At 41.0% G+C, this 25331-nt stretch overlaps 1 protein-coding gene across 2 annotated transcripts in view; it reads left to right on the top strand.

The window, feature by feature from the left end:
* Positions 1 to 2606: 2606 nt before the first annotated feature.
* mrpl35 (mitochondrial ribosomal protein L35) overlaps positions 2607 to 25331 on the top strand; it is a 28571-nt gene continuing 5846 nt past the window's right edge. The window contains exons 1-3 of one of the 2 annotated variants that reach the window (XM_069923661.1): positions 2607 to 2796; positions 10777 to 10969; positions 17989 to 18130. In XM_069923661.1, the coding sequence (XP_069779762.1) occupies positions 2772 to 2796; positions 10777 to 10969; positions 17989 to 18130 (360 nt within the window). In that variant the 5' untranslated portion in view covers positions 2607 to 2771. Of the gene's footprint in view, positions 2797 to 8306; positions 8408 to 10776; positions 10970 to 17988; positions 18131 to 25331 lie in introns of those variants that run through there. The other variant, XM_069923662.1, reaches the window with a different exon arrangement.

Genomic DNA, 25331 nt, shown 5'->3' with positions numbered 1-25331 from the left:
GTTGTCTGAAGAGAGCACACAAAATCATTGAGGATACTTTTCACCCCACACACAGCATCTTTCAGCTGCTCCCATCAGGAACGAGATACAGGAGTATCAGAGCCAGCACCGTCAGACTGAAAAACAGCTTCTTCCCACAGGCAGTATGCCTAATGCCACGGCTGCCCACTCCAACCTGGGCCCCGACCACCAATACAACGGTACTCCTAACGCCATTGCCAACCACTGCGATCTGGGCCCCGACCCCCTTCTCACCAGAGCTCCTGACACCTCAACTGCTGACTCCAAACACAGACTCCTACCTGCAGAAGATGCTGGAACCTCCATCGCTGACTCACACCACATCCCAACACAGACTGCTGCTGGAGTCCCACATCCCCCTCACTAGTCCTTCCCTATCCTCGTACACCTCTCCCTATTCCACCCCCATCTACGCCTCTTTGCCCACCTCCTCCCCCAACCCTCAGATCTCATCGCTTTCCCTCCATTCTCTGGCTACCCACCCACCCTCCCTCCTCTCTGCCCCCCCTCTGATCTTTCCCCCTTGTCGTAAATCTCTGCTAAGCTGTCTGTCTTCCCTCTGGTGAGCCTTGCTGTAGTAACATTAGCTGTGCTATTAAAGACACTCCCCTTGGGTATAACTGTGTATGCACCCATTGTCTTTCATTATTGTACCATTAGTTTCTGCTAATAAAAGCCATGGTTATTGTTTGACCCTTATCGTCTTTGTCTACTTCATCAACTGGCACTTCAACCACCCCTCTCCTCTGAGCTCCCCAACCCCCTTCCCTCACAAACCTCCATCCTTATCCTTCCAACGTCCCCCACTTTCCATCTCCACCCTTGGACCTTCCCCAACCCTCCTCCTCCTCCTCCTCCCCCCAACACCCTCCACAACACTGATTTTGGCCCCTGCTTAGTTTTTGCTTTCTGCTCTGACCTTCTCCTCTTTGAGACAGAGTGCTCGTTCCTCAGTAGAGGCCTCACCTTTGCCCCCTCTACTCACACCTCAATGAGTTCTGCGCACGCTACAATTCCTAACTCTTTTTCTGTCGCCTCCGGGCTCACTTCCATGACCCCATGACTCTTCTTCCCCCCCCCCCCCCCCCCAACGCAAGACCCTTTCACCTACCTCAAGCCTTCTTCTTCTTACTGGACACCTCATCCTAGCCAGCTTCCCGCTCTGGACCTTTTTTATTTCAAACTGTCACCGAGATGTCAACTGTCTCCTTTACCACCCTCCTCTCGTATTCCAACCTCAGCTCCTCAGAATGCTCTACCTTCGACTGTCTCCACAACAATCCCAACCTCACCATCAAACCTGCATTCAAGGGTGGTGCAGTGTGGTCTCTACCTTGCTGAGGCCAGTCTACAGTTCTCAGACACCTCCTCCTACAGGACCCCACTGTTACACATCATGCCACTGTCGCCAACACCATCTCCAACCTCATCACCTCTGGTCACCTCCCATCCATGGCCTCCAACCTCATTCTCTCCCACCCTCGCAATGCCTGTTTCTCCACAACCCCAACCATCCGTGCAGATCCATTGTTTCTGCCTGCTCCTGCCCCACCAAATTAGTTTAATCTTACCTCTATCTTGTCTCCTCTGGATAAATCCCTCTCCACGTACATCTGCGATACCTCACATGCCCTGAATCTCCTCAATGACGTCAGATTCCCCAAACCGGACTGCCTCATCTTCATGATGGATGTCCAATCCCTTCACACCTCTATCCCCCACACAGGTCTGAAAGCAATTAGCTTCTTCCTGGACCAAAAACCTGACCAGTCACCCTCTACCACCACCCTTCTTTGCCTGACAGAACTTGTCCTCACTCTTTAACTAACTTCTGCTTTAACTCATCCCACTTCCTCCAAATCAAAGGAGTAGCTATGGGTACTCGCATGGGTCCCAGCTATGCCTGCCTGTTTGTGGGGTTTGGCGCAATCCATGGTGCAAACCTACACATCGACGACTACATTGGGGCTCCTTCATGCACCTGTGATGAGCTCGTCAACTTCATGGCCAACTTCCACACTGATCTCAAACTTATCTGGTCCATCTCTCCCCTTCCTGGATCTCTCTGTCTCCATCACAAGAGACAAGCTTTTCACTGACATATAGTACAAACCCTGCACTTCCTCACACCCTCTCTTAAGGACTTACTTTTGCACTTTATTGTTTTTTTTAAATTCTTTCTGTATTGCATTCTGTTTGCTTATGGCTCTTTATTTGTTGACATGTGTATGCTGTGTAGTTTTTTTAAATTGCATTACCAATAAGTGGTAATTCTGCCGAGTCCTCATGTATGTACTCTGACAAGACATCTGAAATCTAATGCACAATACTGCTGCAAAACAATAAATTTCATGGCACATGTTCATGACAATAAACCTGATTCTGATAAATAATAATGCATGTTAAAATTCCCGAATGCATTTACAGTCAATCTGTTTGCTTTCTATTCAGCGAAATCCATACAACGGAGAAACAAGATCCTTGACACATCCAAATGACCTCTCTGGATTGAACTCATCCCATATGTGACTTCTAAGGCGACGTGAGACATTGTACGCTTGCCCAAATACAAATTACAAGAAAACAACATATTATAATGTGATTTACTGAGTTATTTGCTGGAAATGGATAAGTAATAAGAAGCGACCAAGTCAAACCCGAAGAGCCCAACGCAGAGTTTGGATGATGCGAGGCGGGAAGTTTGAGTGCGCGGAGCCGCCGTAGGAGAAAGCGCTGGGCGAGCGGACAAGATGGCGGCGCTGAGGAGCGGGCTCGGTGGGTGCAGACGAATGGTGATCGCAGTCCGGGAATGGGCCGAGGGGACGGTCTCGGAGGGGAAGGAAATAGTGCGCCGGATGATTCACTTGCTGTGACAAGGTTGAGTTCCCCCAATTCACTCGACGGAAGGCGCCATGACCTTCGCATCTGCTTCCCCCTCCTTATCTGTCCGCTCATCCCCGTTACGACTCGTCGGGTCTCCACCTGTTCCGTCCCCGGGGTACGGCTCTCCTCAACTCCCCCCCCCTCAACCCCCCCCTCAACTCCTCCTCCCTCAACTCCCCCTCCCTCAACCCCCCTCCCTCAACCCCCCTCCCTCAACCCCCCTCCCTCAACCCCCCCTCAACTCCTCCTCCCTCAACTCCTCCTCCCTCAACCCCCCTCCCTCAACCCCCCCTCCCTCAACCCCCCTCCCTCAACCCCCCTCCCTCAACCCCCCTCCCTCAACCCCCCCTCCCTCAACCCCCTCCCTCAACCCCCCTCCCTCAACCCCCCTCCCCCAACCCCTCCTCCCTCAACCCCCCCTCCCCCAACCCCTCCACCCCTTTCATTCCCCTGGATCCGAACCATCAGATTTCCACCTCTCCCGTATCGGTCTGATCTCCACTACCCTCTCTTGGTTATCCCACCTCCTTTCCACATCTGCCAGCAGAAAGAGGCACTGATTCAAATCTAGGGTTGATGTTCCAAAGGAGATTGAGTCTTTTTTCAGTCGAATTAGTTGTTATTGATTCTAAGGAGAAAATTTTGATAGAGTAGGGGTTTTGATGATACTCCCCGAATGTGGGTGACAATTACTAGGGGGTAGAGAAAAGCTGCAGATGCAGGAATCTTGAGCAGACGATGAATTATTGGAGGAACTCAGCAGGTCAGACAGCATCTGTGGGAAAATAAACTCGAAGAGGGGCCTGAAGAGGAGAGGGCAGAAGGTTTGAGAGGTGGGAAGGGATTGTTAAACCAAAGTTAGAGGTGGGAAATAAGTAGGTAAAGAAAATGTAGAAACAGTGACACCAGATGGGGCTTACTTAAAATTTGGAAAGTCATTGTTCATGCCTTTAGGTTTAAGGTTTTGTCCAGGAGGAAATTGATGTGTTTTTCTTCAATGTTATTTTTGGCCTCAATGTTGATAAAACTAAGAACAGGCATATCATTGTAGAAATGGTTGCGAGAGTTCCAGTGGTTGGCCACAGGAAATTCAAGTTTATACCCACAAACAGAGTGATATCTTCAGCGAATTTGTTTGGACTCACCAATGTTGAGGAGGCTTCACTGAGTATTCTACATGTAGTAGATTGTGTTGGACGAAGTGCATGTAAAACTCTCCCCCATCTGGAAGGTCTATTTGTGACTTAGATGAATGAGATGTAGGGACAAGTTTTGCATTTTCTGCATTTGCAGTGCCTGAGGAGATAGAAAGGGGGGGGGGGGGGGTGGGATGGGTGTTGGTGGTGAGGAAAGAACGGACTAGAGAGTCACAGATGGACATCCCTGCGGGGAGAGGTGGAAAGGGATGAGTAGTTGGCACTGAAACTTAATAAAATTGTCAAATTGTGCACCTGTCCATAAGATAGCACCAGTACAGTTGTTGATGTAACAGAGGAAGAATGGGGGAGTAGTCCTGAGCAGGATTGGAACAGGGATTCCAAATACCAAACAAGATGTGTGTGTGTGGCTAAACTCTAGATTTGGAGGAAAGAGGGATAGTTAAAGGAGAAGTAGTTGAGGCTGATTTGCCGGGCTCTCTGTTCAAGAAAGAAATGGAGGTCCTTGAGGCTTTCCTGGTGGGGAATTGATATGTAAAGGCATTGCACATCTGTTATGGTAGTGGGGGCCATAGAATAGGAATTCTTCAGCAGTGAAGGAACTGGATTGGGGGGGGGAATTAGATAGTGTCAAAGTATGAGGAGATGTTTGGTAGGCAGAAGGAGGCAGAAATAATAGCTCTATCAGGGTAGTTCTTTTCTATTTGTGAATTTTGGGCAGAAGATAAAAGTAATCAGTGCAGGTGGGAATTAGGAAATCACCTAAAGTAATGAGGTCCTTGATCATCTGGGAAATGATATCCTGTTGATGGTCGGTGGGGTCCTATTCTAAAAAGAATAGGACGGGAGGTAGAAAAGGCGGGGGGAGTAGCATTACTGGTCAGAGATAGTATTATGGCTACAGAAAGGGAGGATGCTGCAGAGGGAGTGTCCACTGTGTTGGTGTGGGTGGAATTCAGAAACAGGAAGGGAATAGTCTATAGCCCCCAAATAGCCCTTGGGACACAGGAGCAGATAAAAAGGCACATTTTGGAATGGTGCGGGAAATACAGGGTTATAGTTATGGGTGATTTCAACTTCCCTAACATTGACTGGCATCTCCTTACTATAAGAGGGAGAGATGGAGCTGAGTTCGTCAAGAAAGATTCTGCAGTATGTGGACCAGCTGATTAGAGGAGAGGGCATACTGGATCTGGTTCTGAGTAATGAACCTGGTCAGTTGGTGGACCTCTCAGTGGGGGAGCTTTTTGGTGAGAGTGACCACAACTCCCTTAGCTTCAACATAGCTATGGAAAGGTATAAAAACAGTCAAACTGGGAAAAGTGCTAAAGTGGGAAAGAGCTAATTATGAAGGGATGAGGCAGGAATAGTGAGAATAAATTAGAAACAGATGTTTAAGGATGAAAGCACAGAAGTAATGTGGAGGAAGTTTAAGGACCACTTATATAGGGTTCAAGATAGGTTTGACCCACTGGGACAAAGAAAAAATGGTAGGAAAGGGGAACAGTGGCTGATGAAATAGGTAAAACAACTAGTCAAGAGGAAGAAGGAAGCATACATTGGATATAGGAAGCAGGAAAGAGGAAGGGCTCATGAGAAGTATATGGTAGCCAGGAAGGAGCTTAAGAAAGGACTTGGGAGAGCTTAAAAGGGGCATGAGAAACCTTTGGTATGTAGAATTAAGGAGAACCCCAAGGCGTTCTATACATTTGTGTAGAACAGAAGGATGATGAGAGTGAAAGTGAAGCCACTAAAGGATAAGGGAGGCAACATGTACCTGGAGGCAGAGGACGTTAGGGAGGTCCTAAATGAATACTTTGCGTCATTATTCACAATGGAAAAGGACCTTGATCACGGTGAGGTCAAAATTGAACAGGCCTGCGTGCTGAACGATGTAGAGTTTAAGAAAGTGAAAGTGTTGGATCTTCTTAAAGTCATCAAGTCCAGATGCCAGAGAATTGGAAAATGGCATTGGTAGTCCCCTTGTTTTAAAAAAAGGTTATAGGGAGAATCCTGGGAATTATAGACTGGTGAATCTTGTGTCAGTGGTGTGCAAACTAATGGAGAGGATAGGATCTATGAGTATTTGGAGAAGTACAGTCAGCATGCCTCATGAGCCTAATTGAGTTGTTTGAGGAGGTTACGAGGAATTGATGAGGTAGAGCGGTAGATGAGTCTATATGGATTTTATGTATTTGACAAGGTTCCCCATGAGATAGATACTCATCCTGAAAGTCATCAGTTTCGGTATCAGTAGAACCTTGGGTGTGTAGATAAAAAATTGATTTATAGGAAGTAAGCAGAGAGTAGTAGTGGAAGGAAAGTATTCTTCCTGGAGGTCTGGGACCCTGCTCTTTGTGTTTTTTTTTATTTTTGGTTTTCTTTCTGTAAAGATACATATCAAAATTTTCAATTTTCAAAATAGATAGAAATTTTTCTTACAAAACAAAACATAACAACCCTTTCCCACCCACCCCATTCACAGTATAAATCCATATACCGTCAGGGGTTACAGTAGAGTTTAAAAAAGAAAGCTTTCATTGCAGAGGTCACTTATATTTTTGTAATAGTAGCACCTTTTTATTATATTTGGTCCCCTATATAGTCCAGATATGGTTGCCATATTTTTATAAATATGTCATATTTGTTCTTTATATTGTATGTGCTTTATTTCCATATGAATACAACTGTTCATCTCTTTCTTCCATCGTGCTATCTGTAGAGGGGAGTTGGATTTCCAAGTAATCGCAATACATTTTTAAGCCACTGCTAAGGCTGTTTTAACAAATGAAATTTGGAATTTAGTTAGTTAATACTTATTTCAATAAAATTTCCCAAAAGATGAAGCTTCGTGTCATCCACAAAGGCCACCTCTATTATCCTTGTTAGTATTTCAGTAATATCCTGCCTGAGTCTCACCTTCACTCATCACCACGTAGCATGTACAAAGGTTCCTATTTCTATTCCATATTTAAAACACATCTCTGCTATTTCTGATTTTGATTAATGTAATTTCTGTGGTGTGAGGTATAATTGGTGTAGAAAATTATATTGTACTAATCCATTTACAATTGACGTCATGCTATCCAAACACCATTCAGACCAGCAACTTACCATTATTGCAACTCCTAAATCTGACCCTCATCTCTCTCAATATCTGTAAACCTGGCTTTGCACTTTCATTTTGGAGAGCAAAATACATCTTAGATATAAATTTTGGTGTTTTCTCCAGCCAAATCGTTCATTCCATCTCATTAATTTCAGGTGGGGTCAAGTTTGGTCCCATCTTTCTCTTAAGAATGATATTAACTGGAGAAAGCATTAGTTACTCCATACTTATTTCTTAATTGTTCAAAAGACACAAGAGATCCTTCCATATAACAATCAACATATTTTATTCCTTTGTCAGATTCATAGGCAGTAGTACAGTTTTACATAATGGTGTCCTCAGTGATATACCTGCTTTTTCCTGATACATTCATTTATTTCTTGCCATATTCTAATCATGTGTATTAATATAGGATTATCCTTTTTTTTGTTATTGTCTTAACATTCCACTTATAAATAAAGTCCTTCATTGTCTCCTCTTTTATTGAATTCAGCCCCATTCGAATCCACGAAAGGGGACTGCTTTCTTCAAAAAAAGATGATAGAAATCTTGCTTGTGCTAATGGATAATACTTCTTAAAATCCGGAAGTCTTTTTAAGTCCTCCCAATTTATAGTCTCATGTTAACTTTTTCAGGACAATTCTTGGTACTTTGTTATTACATGGGAATTGTCTTCTACAATTATGTAATAATTTAAAGAATTATTTAGTTAATACAAAAGGCAACAATTGAAAGAGAATTTGTAGTCTTGGCATTACCTTCATTTTTATTCAATTTACCCTTCCTATTAATGTAATTGGCAAATTTTTGCATTTCTGTAAATCTTTTTCTATTTTCTCTAATAGAAGGGTATAATTAAGCTTATATAAATTCTGTAAATTGTTATCTGTCATTATTCCTAAGTATTTAATTCCATCTTTCTTCCATTTAAATCTACTACCTTTTTGGTATCTTTCATAATCAAAATTCTGCAATGGCATAATCTCACTTTCATCCATATTTTATATCCTGATATTCTTCCATATTTTTCCAGTATTGTTTGTAATCTTATCCGTGACTCGGCCGGGTCAGACATCTATAATAGCACATCATCAGCAAAAAAACTGATTTTATGTTCTTCTTGTCCAACTTTGAAGGCCTTAATAGCTGGATCTCCTCTCTGCAGAGGTTCAATAGCTAGGATGAATAGCGCTTTGCGATTTTTATAAATGACCTGGATGAAGAGGTGGAAGGATGGGTGAGTAAGTTTGTGGATAACATGAAGGTTAGAGGAGTTGTGGATGGAGCTGAAGGTGGTCGAAGGTTATAAGAGGATATAGACAGAAAGCAGAGTTGGGCAGAAAAGTGGCAAATGGATTTTAATCCAGATAAGTGTGAGGTGATGCATTTTGGAAGGACAAACCAGAAGGCTGATTACAGGGTTAATAGTTGGTTACTTAAGAGTGTGGATGAACAGGTCGCTGCACAGGTTGATAATTAAGAAGGCCTTTGGGATGTTGGGATTCATTAATGGGGGATTGAATTCAGGAGTAGAGAGGTCATGTTGTAACTCTACAAATCTTTGGTAAGACCACATGGAGTACTGTGTTCAGTTCTGGTCACCTCATTATAGGAAGGATGTGGAAACCATGGAGAGGTTGCGAAGGAGATATAACCATATAACTGTTTACAGCACGGAAACAGGCCATGTTGGCCCTTCAAGTCCGTACTGGTTCACTTGAACAACTCCACTAGCTTCTCCGCAAACTCGCCTGCCTGCTTTTTGCTTCCATCTTGAAGAAGGGCTCAGGCCCGAAACGTCAGTAATATATCTTTACATCCTATGGACACTGCAAGACTACTGGGCTCCTCCAGCATTTACTGTGCACTTTTACTACAATCACAGCATCTGCAGACTTCCATATTTCACTCACTTTCCATCATTATTTTACAAAAGGGAAGCGGTTAAATTTATATGGGAATAACTACCTGAACAAGTTGGTATGTCCTTAATGGCCACATTCATTTGTCTTACCTCTTATTGCTACCATCCAGTAGTGATCTGTACTGACTGATCTCAGTTTCCAGTTTCATCTTGACATTCAGGAGATTCTCAATATACCAGGATGTTACCTGGATTTGGAAACAAATCTTGGGAAGCAAGGTTAGCAGAGCTGGGACTTTTCTCTTTGGAGCATCTTTGGCTTGGCTTCGCGGACGAAGATTTATGGAGGGGGTAAAAGTCCACGTCAGCTGCAGGCTCGATTGTGGCTGACAAGTCCGATGCGGGAGCATAGAAGGATGAGAGACTTGATCGAGGTCTACAAGATTATGAGAGGCATGGATCGGGTAGACAGCAAGCACCTGTTTCCTAGGGCTGGATCAGCCAATGCCAGAGGACATATGTACAAAGTTAAGGGAGAGAAGTTTCGGGGAGACATCAGAGTTAATTTTTTTTTTTACACAGAGAGTTGTAGGTGCCTGGAGTTCCTTGCCAAGGATGGTGGTGGAGGCTGAAACATTTAAGAGACTCTTAGACAGACACATGGAGGGTTATGGGGCAAGGAGGATTTAGTACCTTTTCTAGGAAAGAATATATGGTTTAGCACAACATCAAGGGCTGAAGGGCCTGAACTCTGCTGTACTATTTTATGAAACAACAAAAGAATGGAGCAAGAAAAGACATGGAGTTATTAGGGTCCTCAATACATTTGGACTATGTTGAAATTCTGAAAATAAACATGCTAGAAATACTCAGCAGGGTCGTCAACATCGATGGAAAGAGAAACAGTTAATGTTTCAAATTGAAGACTTATCAACAAAACCAAACATGTTAGAAATAAAGTCAGAATATATTTCCCAGGATAAAACTCTCATGCTAGAGGACATGTGTTTAAAGTTTGAGACGGCAAAGTTTAAAGGAGACCTGAACCTTGGTTAATGTGACAATAAACTTGAACTGGAACTTGAAATTTTCTCTGATTATGGAGCAAATAGATGGATATGTATCATGTGCAAGTAGGAGAATTTTAATTTAATTTGACCATTATGTTTGGTGCAGACATCATGGCCTGATGTGCCTGTTCCTGTGCTGTACTGTTCGAAACCTAATCAAGCTAGTTCTGATGAAAGGCTACTAACCTGAAACATTGCCTCTTTCTTTCATTATTTCCAGCATTTTCTGTATTTTTAAGTCGTGTAAAATGGTCATTCAGCTTGAATATATCTGTCATTATTAGCATCTGACCATTCATACAGAATTTCAAGTTCCAGTTCAAGTTTATTGTCACATTTACCAAGATGCATGATAGAGGTTGTTTTGTGAACAAACATCTAGTACATCAATTAAGACATAGAAAAATGCAGAGTTGTACAGAGATCAGTTGGTACGGAACAAAGGCAATATAATTTTACCATTTTTGGCTTCATTCAGGGGTCTTAAAACAGCAAGAAATAATCTGTCCTTGAATCTGATAGTGCGTGATCTCGTTCTCATGAATCGCAAATATTTAGCCATTCTAAACTGGTTTACATACTTCTAGGTAAAAACAAATCTTTATTTTTTTAAGAGAAGTCTAAGAATAAGATTGGTGTTTAAAATGTGTTTTTTTTTAATTGTATTTCAAGGAGCGTTGAGGCAACTCCTTCCATTAGCTCAGAATAATGCTTCAAGAAGTTCCTCTGTTACGCAACTGGTCTCCAGGTTTGCCACCCTCAACTCTTACCATGTCTCGTCTACGACCATTTCTACGGTAACCAAACTGGGATCATCTGTGGAGTATAGATTTATTTGTGCACACAAACTTGCCACTCTCAACAGGTGAGATTGAAAGCAGAAATTTAACTGTCAGGAAGGAAATTGAATTTTGATGCACTCACTTGGACTTTTCTTGCAATGTAACTGTTGTGTTTATTAAGTTGCATTCATTTAATTTTTGTAAGATTATCCAACTAACTCGTTCTTCAACTTAATTTGTATATTGATTGGAAGCGACAGGGTAGGAATTCACTTTTTGTGTTTGTGCTAAATATGCATTTTACAGTAACTATTTTCAGCTTTCTGTTTCCAACATTCATGTTGATGTTGGAAAGAGCAAATAAGTGATAGTTTAATGTTGTGGTTTTTAATTGATGCCTGTTACAAGATCAAACCAGCAACCACAAAGAAGGCATATCACACAGGGGTAAAGATGAACAATTACTTTATTAACAAAAAATTCACCTTCAAACTTTAATTAAAAATCCCCCTTTTATAACAATACCCACTGGTTACTATGTAAATTTCTATAACAGTGTAGAACTGATACATTCCCCAGCCTAAATATAACATATGTAATTAAAGTCGAAGTTATGTTTCCAACCAGCCCACAGAAAAATTTAGACACAAGACTCACAAAACTTCGATCTCAACTGAAGCAAAGATCATAAACAAAATTCACTTTGTTTGGTAAACTGAAGCCAAAAGATCTTAGAGAGAGAGAGAGAGAGGAGGAGGAGGAGTCACGTGATGGAGTAGTGGCCGGTTGGGAAAACCAGCCCTCTCCAGGAATATAGAAAAAAAAGTCAGGAAAAAGCAAAGCATAACAGAAATAAAGTACAAGAAATAAAAGATAAAGAGAAGAGAAAGAAGATGGCTTCCAAGAAGGAGAAAATAAGAACAACTGAAAAAAAAATAAGTTTAAAAAAAAGTCACTGGAGAAGAAGGAAGAAGGCCTTACCTGCAGGAAGGAACAGGACGCTGTGGTGACGAGGAGCGCCCGACCCTCGAGGTCAGTACCTGCCCTGCAGAGTCGTGACCTACCAGCCGGTACACTACAAAAATGGCTCTCGGAGCCAAACAAAAGTGCGCAATCAGAGGAGAAAGAGGACACCGGTGGGAGGGGGGCTCAGCAGAGGAGTGGGCTGTCACAGACCGAGCAGCTGAGAGGCACCCAACACCAGTTCTCTCAGCTGGAGGATAAGGAAGACAGCAGAAGAGGGTGCGACGAAAAAAACATGGAAGACAGAGAGAGGGAAGATCGACAAGAAGACCAACGTCAAGAAGCACATCAGAGGAGCAACCCAAGAGGGGAGGAACAGCAACAAGAGGCCCAGCAAGAAGAGGCCCGACAAAGAGATACAAGCAGCTCATCAGGAAAAACAGAAGAGACGCAGACACAAAGAAGAGAAGACACAAACACGGATACAGGCACAGAAGAAGAGGAAGAAGAAGACCAAGATCTTCACAGAGAATTAGAAGGTAAACTGATGGACAAAGAGAAATAAAAGGTAAAACTGATGAACAGAATGTAGATAAAGTCTTTTTTGAAGAACAAATGAGATCACTAAAAGAATGGTTATCATTACAGTTTAACGCAATTAAAATAAAAATGAAAAGAACAGAAGATAAAATGCAAAGGTTAGAACTGGTAATGACAGAAATAGGGAAAAGAGAGTGTGGAAGAGCGGGAAACGGCTGTAGAAATGGAAGTGAATGACTTAAGAGAAAAATTGGAAGAAAGTGACAAAAAAAATTAAAGAGACACAAGAGTTATTATCTCAGAAAATTGATAGTAGGTGAAACAACATACAAATAGTGGGCCTGAAGGAGGATGAAGAAGGCACAGACATGAAGGAATTTATAAAAGGATGGATCCTGAAGGTCCTGGGAATGACAGAAATGCAGGAAGAAATGGAAATGGAAAGGGCACACAGAGCATTAGCTTCAAAACCACAGGCACATCAAAAATCAAGATCCATCTTAGTAAAATTTTTGAGATATACGACAAGAGAAAATATACTGGAATGGGCAAGGAATAAAATTAAAGAAGATAATAAACCATTGGAATACAAGGGTCAAAAAATATTTTTTTACCCAGACATAAGTTTTGAACTCTAAAAGAGGAGGAAGGAATTTAATACAGCGAAATCAACTTTATGGAAAGGTTACAAATTCATATTAAGACATCCAGCCATCCTTAAAATATTTATACCCAGGGAGCAAAACAGACTGTTCTCGGATCCAGATAAAGCGCAAGAATTTGCAGAACGTTTGGAGAACAGAAGAAGAGATGTAACAAGAATGAAGAAGAATGGCCATAAAGCATATATAAAGATGTAAAAACAATGTATATGTAAAGAACTAAAGAGGGAAAAGAGAAGGGAAGGAAGGGAGTAAGGGGAAAAAAAAGAAGAGAGAGAGCTTTGTTATATGAGTTTTTTTTTTAAAAGTGTTTTCTGGAGAGGGCTGGGTGGAGGGGGAATAACCGTCACTGCAAATTCAGTTGACACTGCGAACAAGATCACAACCCAAATGAAAAGGGGAGTTGTGGTTGCCCGGCAAGGGGTATGGGGCAACTCAGAGAGGGGGGGAACTTTTGGGGTTAATTTATTAGTGGATCTGGGAACAGTGGGGGTACTTTATGTTTTAAATGTGTTGTCGTACATTAAGTGTAATAAGAGAAAACTAAGAGGTGAAAATGGGGAAAAGGAGGATGGAGGTGGCAAAGAAGTGGAAAAGAGATGTATGCAAGATATAAGATGTCCATGTTGAACTATATGACTATAAACATTAATGGAATACATAACCAAATTAAAAGGAAGAGGCTACTAAATTTATTTAAGAAGGAAAAGATAGATATAGCATCTGTGCAGGAAACGCATCTAACTGAAGCGGACATAACAAACTAAGAGGACATGTAACGGCAGCATCCTATAATTCAAAAGCTAGAGGTGTAGCCATACTAGTTAACAAAAATGTACCAATCAAATTAGAGGAGGAAATAATAGATCCGGCAGGGAGGTATGCAATGATAAAGTGTCAGAATTTTGGAATTTGCTCAATATATACACAACTAATGAAGAGGATCAAAAGTTTATGCAGGATATTGTTTTGAAGATTGCAGACGCACAAGGAAATATATTGATAGGAGGGGATTTTAACCTTAATTTGGACCCAATGTTAGATAAAACTGGACAAAAGACAAGTAAAAAGAATAAAGTAGCCAAATTTGTGGTTAAATCAATGCAGGAAATGAAACTTATGGATATATGGAGGAGGCAACATCCAAGAGAGAAGGAATTTTCATATTATTCGAGTAGGCACAAAACTTACTCAAGAATTGATATGTTTTTGTTGTCAGCCCATATTCAAGGGAGAGTTAGGAAAACTGAATATAAAGCTAGACTACTATCAGATCATTCACCCCTATTATTAGCAATAGAACTGGAGGACATCCCACCAAGAACATATAGATGGAGGTTAGACTCGATGCTACTTAAAAGACAGGAATTTAGGGAATTTATTGAATGCCAAATTAAAACATATTTTGAAATAAACACAGGATCAGTGAAAGACAAATTTATATTATGGGATGCAATGAAGGCCTTCATTAGAGGGCAGATAATAAGTTATGTAACTAAGATGAAAAAGGATTACGATAGGGAAATAGAGCAGTTGGAAAGGGAGATAGTAAGTACAGAAAAGGAATTAGTAAAAAGGGATGATATAACGAAAAGGAGAGAACTGACGGACAAAAAAATATTAAATATGAAACATTACAAACGTAAAAGGTGGAGAAGAACAATAATAAAAACAAAGCAAAAGTATTACAAACTGGGAGAAAAAAACACATAAAATATTAGCCTGGCAACTTAAAACAGAACAAGCTAAAAGAACAACACTGGGATCAAGGAAAAAGGACAAACAAATTACATATAATCCAACAGAGATTAATGAAAATTTTAAGGAATTTTATGTACAATTGTATTAAACTGATAACGAGGGGAACGATGATAAAATAGAGGAATTTTTAGCTAAAATTGAACTTCCAAAATTGCAAGAAGAGGAACAAAACAAACTAATAAAACCATTTGAAATAGAGGAAGTACAGGATCTATTAAAAAAGCTACCGAACAATAAAACACCAGGAGAGGATGAAGTTCCAAAAAACATTTAAAGAGTTATTAATTCCTCCTCTCCTGGAAGTAATGAACCAGATAGAAGAAACACAAAACTTGCCAGATTCTTGTAAGACAGCAATAATTACAGTAATGCCAAAGATGGGGAAAGATCCACTAACACCAGCATCATATAGACCAATATCCCTACTTAATTCAGGCTATAAGATAATAGCAAAATTATTAGCAAACAGATTGTCCGATTGTGTACCTAAAATAGTAAAACAAGATCAAACTGGATTTATTAAGAAAAGACGAACAGCGGACTGTAAACTTATTAATCTAATTCACGCAGTTCAAGGAAATAAGAAGCCAACAGTGGCTGTTGCTTTAGAAGCAAAAAAAGCCTTTGACAGAGTAAAGTGTAATTACTTATTTAAAGTATTGCAGAAAAAATTTAATCTACCAGAAAAATATATAAATTGGATTAAAGCATTGTACAATGGACCGTTGGTGAAGGTAACAGTAAATGGATATGTATCGAGTCACTTTAAATTAAGTAGGTCAACTAGACAGGGATGTCCAATATCCCCCTCACTGTTCGCCTTAGCAATAGAACCTTTGGCAGAACTGATAAGAATAGAAAATAAAATAAAAGGGATAAAAATAAAGGAGAAGGAGTATAAAATCAGTTTATTTGCAGATGACATCATAGTATTCCTAACAGAACCAGAGGTATCAGTAAAAGAATTACATAAGAAATTGAAGGAATATGGAGAAATATCGGGGTACAAGATCAATGCAATTAAAAGTGAAGTGATGCCAATAAGTAATGCAGACTATACAGAATTTAAAAAAGAATCACCATCTAAATGGCAAGCACAAGCAATCCGATACCTCGAGATCAGGTTAGATAATAACTTAAGCCACTTGTACAAACTAAATTATCAGCCACTAATAAAGAAATTGCAGGAAGACTTAGAACAATGGAAAGAATTACCGATAACATTGATAGGGAGGGTAAACTGCATTAAAATGAACGTGTTTCCAAGGATACATACTTATTTCAAACATTACCAATTCCCTTAGCAGAAAAACTCTTTAAGGAACTAAAGAGAATAATAAGGAAATTCTTGTGGAAAGGGAGGAATCCAAGGGTAGCATTAGATAAATTAACAGAGAGGTATAATCAAGGTGGTTTACAGTTACCAAATTTTAGAAATTATTATAGAGCCGCACAATTAAGATATTTATCAGATTTTTACCAGACAAGGGAAAAACCAGACTGGACTAAGATAGAGCTAGATAAAATAGGGGAAAAGGTACTGGAACATATACTGTATAAGTGGGATGAAAAGCTGGTGCAATATAAAAACTCACGAGTACTGCATCATTTACTTAATACATGGAAGAAGATCCACTTAGAAAGGAAAAAAGCAAATGATCAAATACCAAAATTACTATTGAGTAAAATCCACTAATACCTTTTACAATAGACAACCTTTCCTTTAGAGAATGGGAGAGAAAAGGAATCAAAAGAATAGAAAACTTTTTTTGGGAAATAATTTATTAACATTTGAACAGTTGAAGTACAAATATGGAATAAGTCATGGTACAATGTTTGCATACCATCAATTGAAAGTGAATTTAAAGGATAAATTAGGAAACAGCTTGAGATTACCTGAAGGAAGCAGCTTTGAATACGTGATTACAGACACAATGATAATCAAAAGATTTATAACCAACATGTGCATTAAGCTGCAAGATCAGGAAAATGAAATAAACTATAAACCTAAGCAGAAGTGGGAAAAGGATCTAAACATAAAGATAAAAATGAAGTATGGGAAAAGTTATGTTCTGGAACTATGAAGAATACAATAAACACGAGGTTACGCATGATACAATGTAATTGGTTACACTGGGTATATATTACTCCTCAAAAATTAAAAAAATGGGATCCAACATTATCGGATAGATGTTTTCGCTGTAAGAAGGAAATGGGAACAATAGTACATGCAACTTGGGCATGTACGAAAGTAAATATGTTTTGGGAAGAATTAAATCAGATACCAAATAAAATTACAAAAGATAACATACCAAAAAAACCAGAGATATTTCTTTTAAGTAACACAAGAAGTAGAGAATTAGGCCTCAAATTGGATAAAGTGCAAAAAAAATTCATATGATAGCCTTAGCAATAGCAAAAAAATGTATAATGTCAACTTGGAAAATGGAAGAGAGCACGAGTATACAGCAATGGTACATGGAAATGAATAACTGTATTCCATTGGAAAAAACAACATATAATTTAAAAAATAAAGTCACTTTATTTGAACAAATTTGGGAGCCATACATGGAACATAACAGAGAGGGCCTACCGCGGACCTCCACCCCCTAAAATGATAAGAAGACAAAATGAACTGACCCAGTGTGTAGACACATTTTTCTTGTTTATTTTCATTGTGTGATGACATTGTTTAATGGTTTTAATATATTGTATATGTTGAACGTTTAATGGGTTTGGAGGGGGGGGTGGGAAGGTAGGGGGATAAAAAGGGAGAAAATGCCACTGTGTATATTTAAGAGGGAAATGCTTGTATGTATTTTGATTGATATGGTTCACAGTGAAAAATTTAAAAAAACCCACACAAAATATAGGCCAATACACAACACAGAACTCTGTAATGATGCCCCATTTATAGATTTTCTAGTTGATCAGCTGTTTTTCTCATGCTGTCTGGTATTCCTATAGATTATCCAATGTAAACAATCTGGCAAAATTAATTTCTATTTTAGTTTTGTTTTTTCGCCCTCTAATCATAAAAAAATTTCCTGAAACTGAAAAATGGATTCTATAAGTGGGGCAATTGTTTAGGGAAATGGTACATTTAATGTATGCAAAGAATAATTTACATTTGTTAAATTCTGCATTGATGTCCATTATATTTCTTTTGTGCGTAGTGTGATTCCTCAGTCTCCCAGTTTTCAACAGCCAGCAAGGACCCTAACCTATTGCAGCTTAAACAAAGGAAAACGTAAAACAGTAAAAGCTGTTGTCAAGAGATTCCTGAGACTGCATTGTGGACTATGGGTACGACGGAAGGTATGTGCTTCCAGCAATCTGCACATTTAAATCTAAATGAGCTAATAATTTGCCAGAGGAATGTATATAACTGATTTTTTTTGTGGACAAGAGAAACCTAAAGAAATGTTACCTTTCAGTTGGTGGAGGTAGTGGGAATGTAAGCTCATTGCAGCAGGTAGTTAAGAATTAATAGGTACCTTTGCCTTGATTATTGCACCTAAAGAGGGGTTCAGCTCCGAAACCTCATCTGATTTTTACTTTCCATGGATGCTGCATGACTTGCTGAGTTTCTCCAGCACTTTTCTGTTCTGCACAATGAGAGGTAAATGAGTATGATGTGATAGAGACATAATTGCAAAGCTCTGGTCTTTGGTAACTATATCTCTATTATGGCCATCAGGGTTATTTGACTTTTAGGAAGGATTCTCAGAAAGGAAAAGATGGTATAGTAGCACTGTTAATAAGGGATGAAATAATCAAAACAGATAATCTAGTTTAAGATGTTTAAGATGAGTGAAGGTTTAAAAAAAATACAGTAAAACTCATGGTCTCTTGCACCTATGGTAATTGGTAGATGACAGATAATTGAATTTTCCAGTTGTTTTAGCTTGCGTTGGTTCTAAAGGTTGTCATAGCTGAAGCGTGGTAGTGGGGATGAGCTCCTCGCTACACAAATGGTCTTCATGGCATGCGTCTCCAACAGCCTCTGACAAACTAGTCTAACTCCTGGCCTTCATGTGTGGCTTGGTGGAGTTGTTCTTACTGGCAGAAGGACCAAAGGTGGCCCCCAGTGCGTTGAAACCAGTTGCTCCAGGCAAATGGGGCTCATTAACCATGGATGGTAGCTCAACTAGGAGAGGGAAAGCTCCGATTTCAAACCTCCTATGAGAAAGGCTTTGGGAGTAAATCCCAAGGGAAAAATCTGGAGTCAGAGTCCCAAAGGCAGCTGACTGCTGTACCCAGCACTGGCACAGCAACTCCTGTGATGCTACTTGCACCAAACTGTATTGACTTTCGTTGTTCCTTTGGACCTGTCATTAGCATGGAGATGGGGGTCCCACTGCATGGGCAATAGACAGATCTCCATATTAACACTGCCTAGATTGCGCCCTGGAGAGGCCACCCCAGCTACTACCAGAAGCTGTACCCATGGTCCACCATGACCGACGGAGGCCACCCATTATCTTACATGGATTGGCAAACCGCTAGGGGTGCCAGTTTTGAACTTTCATATTTTTAACCTATTTATTTCCCATGGACCTTTTGCTGGTTGCTTGAGGCTGCTGGTCGCTTGAATTCCAGATAACAGGGATTTTGTTGCATAAGGGAAATAAGTGGTTGCATTTGTGCATAAGCCCAGAAAGAGTAGTAAAATGATCAATGTAGAGGGATGAGGATATTACCAGGATTGGAGGCCATGAGCTGTAAGTATAGGCTGGGACTTTCTTTATCCCCCAGATAGAATATTAGGTGTCATCCAGTTAGTGGGTGGCCTTGGTTTGGCAGTGTATGAAGCCATGGACAGACAAGTTGGTTTGGGAATGGAGTGTGGAATTGAAAAAGTTGGCTATTGGGGGGGTCCCTGTTATTGCAGCGGACAGAAGGAAGGCACTCAATTAAATGATCTCCCAGGCTGCGTCCAGTTTCTCCAGCACCTTCAGATTTGCAACTGAAGTGTTGCTTTACTTGGAAGGAATGTTTGGGCCCTAAATGGTGGTGAGGAACAAGGCTTGGGTGTAGGTAGCATTTCCTGCAGTCACAGGGGTAGGTACCAAGGGGGCTGATTAGTGGGAAGGAATGAGTGGAAGAGGTAGTCACAGAGCGAGCGAGTGGTCTATGCTGTAAGATGTATCTGGCGATGGGATCTCATTGTAGGTGGCAGAAATTGTGGAGGATAATATGTTGATTGTGGAGGCCAGTAGGGTGGTAGGTGAGGACAAGGGGAATCCTGTCTTTGTTACGTCTAGAGGCTGAGGAGGCCAGGTAGATGTGTGGGAAATAGTGGAGATGAGTAAGGGCTGCATTGATGGCAGTAGAGTGGAAACCATGCTTTTTGAAGAAGGAGGACATCTCGGATGTTCTGGAATGGGAGCAGATGCAATGGAGGAATTGAGAGACAGGAATAGAATCCTTTAGAGGGCAGGGTGTGAAGATGAAACATTGGGATTTGATGAGTTTGTAGGAAATGTCTGTAGAGATTTGTCTGAAGATGGAGATAGACATCGAGAAAAAGGAGAGTGAATTTGAAATCAGAGTTAAGGTTAGCTGCAAAGTGCATAAAGTTGACAAGCTCATTGTGGTTGCATAAGGGAGCACCAATATGGTCATTGATGTGGCAGAAGGAGAGTTGAGGATCCTTGCATGTGTAGGCTTGCAGCATGGATTGCTCCATATAGCCCACAAAAAGGCAGGCATAGCAGGGACCCATGTGGGGATGTAGAAAGTGGGTTGAGTCAAAGGAGGCTATTGAGAGTGTGACCAAGTTCTGCAAGGCAGAGGAAGGTGGTAATCGAGGGAGACTGGTTGGGTCTGTTGTTGAGAAAGAATTAAAGGGATTTGAGATTGGACAAATGAGGCACTCCAGTTTGGAGAACTGGAAGTGTTGAAGTGATGGAGAGCATGTGAAATATCATGGATGAAGTTGCGGAGGGTCTGGACTGGGGGTCAAAATTGAGGTAAGATGTGTTGTATGTTGTATGTTAAAGATACATAACCAATGTTTTGGGAATGAACCCTTCATTAAGATGTGTTGTATATTTGGATTTTCAAAAGTTCTTTGACAAGGTGCCGCATATGAGGCTGCTTAAGATGAGAGCCCATGGAATTACAGGAAGGACACTGGCATGGGTAGAGCATTGGCTGATCAGCAGGAAATAGAGAATGGGACTAAAGGGATCCTATTCTGGTTGGCTACTCGTTACCACTGTGTTCCTCAGGGGTCAGTGTTTGATTCACTTTTTACATTGTATGTTAATGATTTGGATTGCAAAATAAATGGTTTTTTGGCTAAGTTTGCAGTTGATACAAAGATGAATGAAGGGGCGGGTAGTGATGTGGAAATGGAGAGGGTGCAGAGAGACAAGAATAGATTAGAAGAATGGGCAAAGTGGCAAATGAAATACAATGCTGGAAAATGTACAGTCATATACTTTGATAGAAGGAATAAAAGGGCAGACTTTTATTTGTATGGGGAGAAAATTCAGAGGTGCATAAGGGATTTGGGAGTACTGCAGGATATCCTAAAGGTTAAACTCCAGGTGGAGTTGGTGGTGAGGAAGGCGAATGCAACATTGGCATTCATATCTAGAGGAATAGAATATCAGAGCAGGGATGTGATGTTGAGGGTTTGAGGTCTCACTTGGAGTATGGGGTTCAGTTTTGAGCTTCTTATTTAAGAAAGGTTGTGCTGGCATTGGAGAGGGTTCCGAGAAGAGTCACAAGAATGATTCCTAGAATAAAGGGATTAACCTATGAGGAATGTTTAATGGCACTTGGACTGTACTCTTTAGAATTCAAAAGAATAAGGGGTGATCTCAAATTTTGAAAGGCCTGGCTAGAGTAAATGTGGCAAAGATGTTTCCCATAGTAGGTGAGTCCAGGACAAGAGGGCACAACTTCAGGATTAAAGGGTGTCCATTTAAAACAGTTGTGGAGGAATTTCTTTAGCCAGAGAGTGGTCAACCTCTGGAAATTGCTATCATGGGCAGCTGTGGGTATCTGAAGAGAAAGGATAGCAAAGGTTATTGGGAGAAGTCAGGGGAATGGGGTTGAGTGGGAGAATAGATCAGCTCATGATGGAATGGCAGTGCAGACTCCATGGGCCAAATGGCCTACTTCAGTTCCTTTTTCTTATGGTCTTATGATACCATTTCAGTGTGGCAGGAGCATATGGAAACATTGTGCCTACCGAGACACTTGGGTTTTTAGATTATGGTTAGGAGTTAGAAATGGGCAGTGCAGGATTGGGAAACAATGAGGTTAGAGGATGTGGAAAGGAGATGACCAGAAGTGATAAGGTCAGAGATGGTGGCTTGATGTTTTTTGGTGAGGTCCTGTTCAAGGGGTAAGTAAGAGGAGGCATCTGAGACAGATTGTCTGACATCAGCAAGGTAGAAGTCAGTGCGCCTGACCACAGCAGCACCACCCTTTTCTGTGGGTTTGATGGTGAGGTAAGGATTGGTGCAGAGGGAGTGAAGGGCAGAGCATTCTGAGAGGAAGTGGTGAAGTTGAGGCAGTTGATGACATGGCAGTATTTGGAAATATAAAGCTCCTTTATATTAGCTTTGACAAGGGCAGCTCTTGTCTGACCAGTCTGAATTTTTTTTGAGGAGGTAACAGAATGTCTTGCAGGCTGTGCAGTAAATGTGATTTAAATGCACATCATTAAGGCATCTGAGGATCTGAAAAATTTGAATCACGGATGTGGCACAAATTTGGCAAAAATGCATCTAAAATTAGCTTGACAATAGGAGAAACAATATGATGGTAGAGAACGGTTTTTGTGATTGGATGGTTATGACCAGAGATGTGCACAGGAATCGATGCTTGAAGCCTTGCTGTTTGATATAGTGTAGAATCTGCATTAACTGACACGTACAGGGATGATGGATGTCGGATATGTAAATTTTCCGGTTGACTGACACTCACTCTTCCGATGCCTAACTGATGCACCTGCATTAAGTATATACTGTTTAAAAGAAGTATATACTGTTTAAAAGACAAAAGAAAGTGTGAAATGTAATGTAATTTGAAAAAAAAATCAGTATTATAGTCTTTAATTATGTAAAGTTCACTTTAATCAGGTAATTCCTGTAACTTATAAAATTTATATTCAAACCCCAGTTATAGGTGTTGTTACAGTTGTTTGTGGCAGTTGCTATGTAACCGTGCCGCTGTCATAATTAATCCCCGCCAATTTTAAACGTATATTTTTTACCTATCATATGATGGTGTGGCTCAAAGTTGGGTCAGCTTAAACACCAAACCTTACAGGGAAATCTCAACTCCACTGCCATCGTCCACCTTCTCCTCTATATCCTATCCCCATCCCGCCAGCTCTGATTCAAGTGTCCCGGTCAGACCCTAGGCGCACTCTACCACCTTCCCGGCACAGACAACCCGACACCTCCACGCAAGTGTCCTGGTCAGGCCTTAGGTACATTCTACCACTTTCTTGGCGCTGATGACCTGGCTCACCTCCATGCAATTGGCGACAGCGAAAAGAATGCAAACGCATTGAGGGATATTGCTAGTTCAGCAGGGCAAACCTGCGCGTGTCCAACGAAGTCTCAGCACTCTCCTATGGGGTCCATCCACCCATATAACCACTTACAGCACAGAACAGGCCAGTTCGGCCCTACTAGTCCATGCCGTAACAAATCCCCACCCTCCTAGTCCCACTGACCAGCACCCGGTCCATACCCCTCTCGTCACCTCCTATCCATGTAACGATCCAGTCTTTCCTTAAATGTAACCAATGATCCCGCCTCGACCACGTCTGCCGGAAGCTCATTCCACATCTCCACCACCCTCTGCGTAAACAAATTTCCCCTCATGTTCCCCTTATAATTTTCCACCTTCAATCTTAAACCATGTCCTCTAGTTTGAATCTCCCCCTTTCTTAATTGAAAAAGCCTATCCACATTTACTCTGTCTGTCCCTTTTAAAATCTTAAACACCTCTATCAAGTCCCCTCTCAATCTTCTACGCTCCAGAGAAAAAAGCCCCAGGCTGATCAACCTTTCTCTGTAACTCAAACCCTGACATCCTGTCAACATTCTCGTGAACCTTCTCTGCACTCTCTCTATTTTGTTTATATCCTTCCTATAATTTGGTGACCAAAACTGTACACAGTACTCCAAATTTGGCCTCACCAATGCCTTGTACAATTTCATCATAACCTCCCTACTCTTGAATTCAATACTCCGATTTATGAAGGCCAACATTCCAAATGCCTTCTTCACCACACCATCTACCTGAGTATCAGCCTTGAGGGTACTATTTACCATAACTCCTAAATCCCTTTGTTGCTCTGCACTCCTCAATTGTCTTCCATTCAATGTATATGACCTATTTAAATTTGCCTTTCCTAAATGCAGCACCTCACATTTCTCTGTATTAAATTCCATCAGCCATTTCTCAGCCCACACCTCCAGCCTTCCTAAATCATCTTTTAATCTACGGTAATCTACCTCACTGTCCACAACACCACCAATCTTTGTGTCATCCGCAAACTTGCTTATCCAATTCTCTACCCCTACATCCAGATCGTTAATATATATAACAAATAATAGTGGACACAGGACCGAACCCTGAGGAACTCCACTAGTCACCGGCCTCCAATTGGACAAACAATTTTCTACCACTACTCTCTGACACCTTCCATCCAACCACTGCTGAATCCATTTCACTACCTCCTTATTTATACCTAATGCTTCCACCTTTTTTCCTAACCTCCTGTGGGGAACTTTGTCAAAAGCTTTACTAAAGTCCAAATAGACAACATCCACAGCTTTCCCTTCATCAACCCCCTCGAAGAACTCAATCAGGTTTGTCAAGCATGATCTACCCCTGACAAAACCATGCTGATTACTCCCTAGCAATCCCTGTACCTCCAAATAATTGTAAATACCATCCCTCAGAACACTTTCCATCAACTTGCCCACCACAGACGTCAGACTCACGGACCTATAATTCCCAGGTTTACATTTAGACCCTTTCTTAAACAGCGGCCCACATGTGCCACCCTCCAATCCTTTGGCACTACCCCCGTGGCCAGTGACATCCTAAATATCTCTGTTAATGGCCCCACTATCTGTCCACTAGCCTCCCTGAGTGTTCTTGGGAATATTTTGTCCGGTCCCGGAGATTTATCCACCTTTATCTTTTTCAACACAGCCATCACTACCTCCTCGGTTATCCTTATATGCTTCATTACCTCCCCACTATTTTTCTTTACCTCAACTGGTTCAATATTTTTTTTCCCTAATGAATACCAGGGCAAAGAAATCATTCAAAATTTCCCCCATTTCCTCTGACTTCTCACTCAGCCTACCCTCACTAACTACAAGGGGTCCAATTTTATCCCTCACTAATCTTTTACTTTTAATGTACTTATAGAAACCCTTTGGATTTATTTTTACTCTGTCTGCCGAAGCCTCTTCGTGCCTTTTTTTGGCCTTTCTAATTTCTTTCTTATGATTCCTTCTACACTCCTTGT

This window comes from Narcine bancroftii, chromosome 3, assembly GCF_036971445.1.
Source record: "Narcine bancroftii isolate sNarBan1 chromosome 3, sNarBan1.hap1, whole genome shotgun sequence".
In the NCBI taxonomy this organism is placed as follows: Eukaryota; Metazoa; Chordata; class Chondrichthyes; order Torpediniformes; family Narcinidae; genus Narcine; species Narcine bancroftii.
This window is presented reverse-complemented; position numbering and strand designations above follow the sequence as displayed.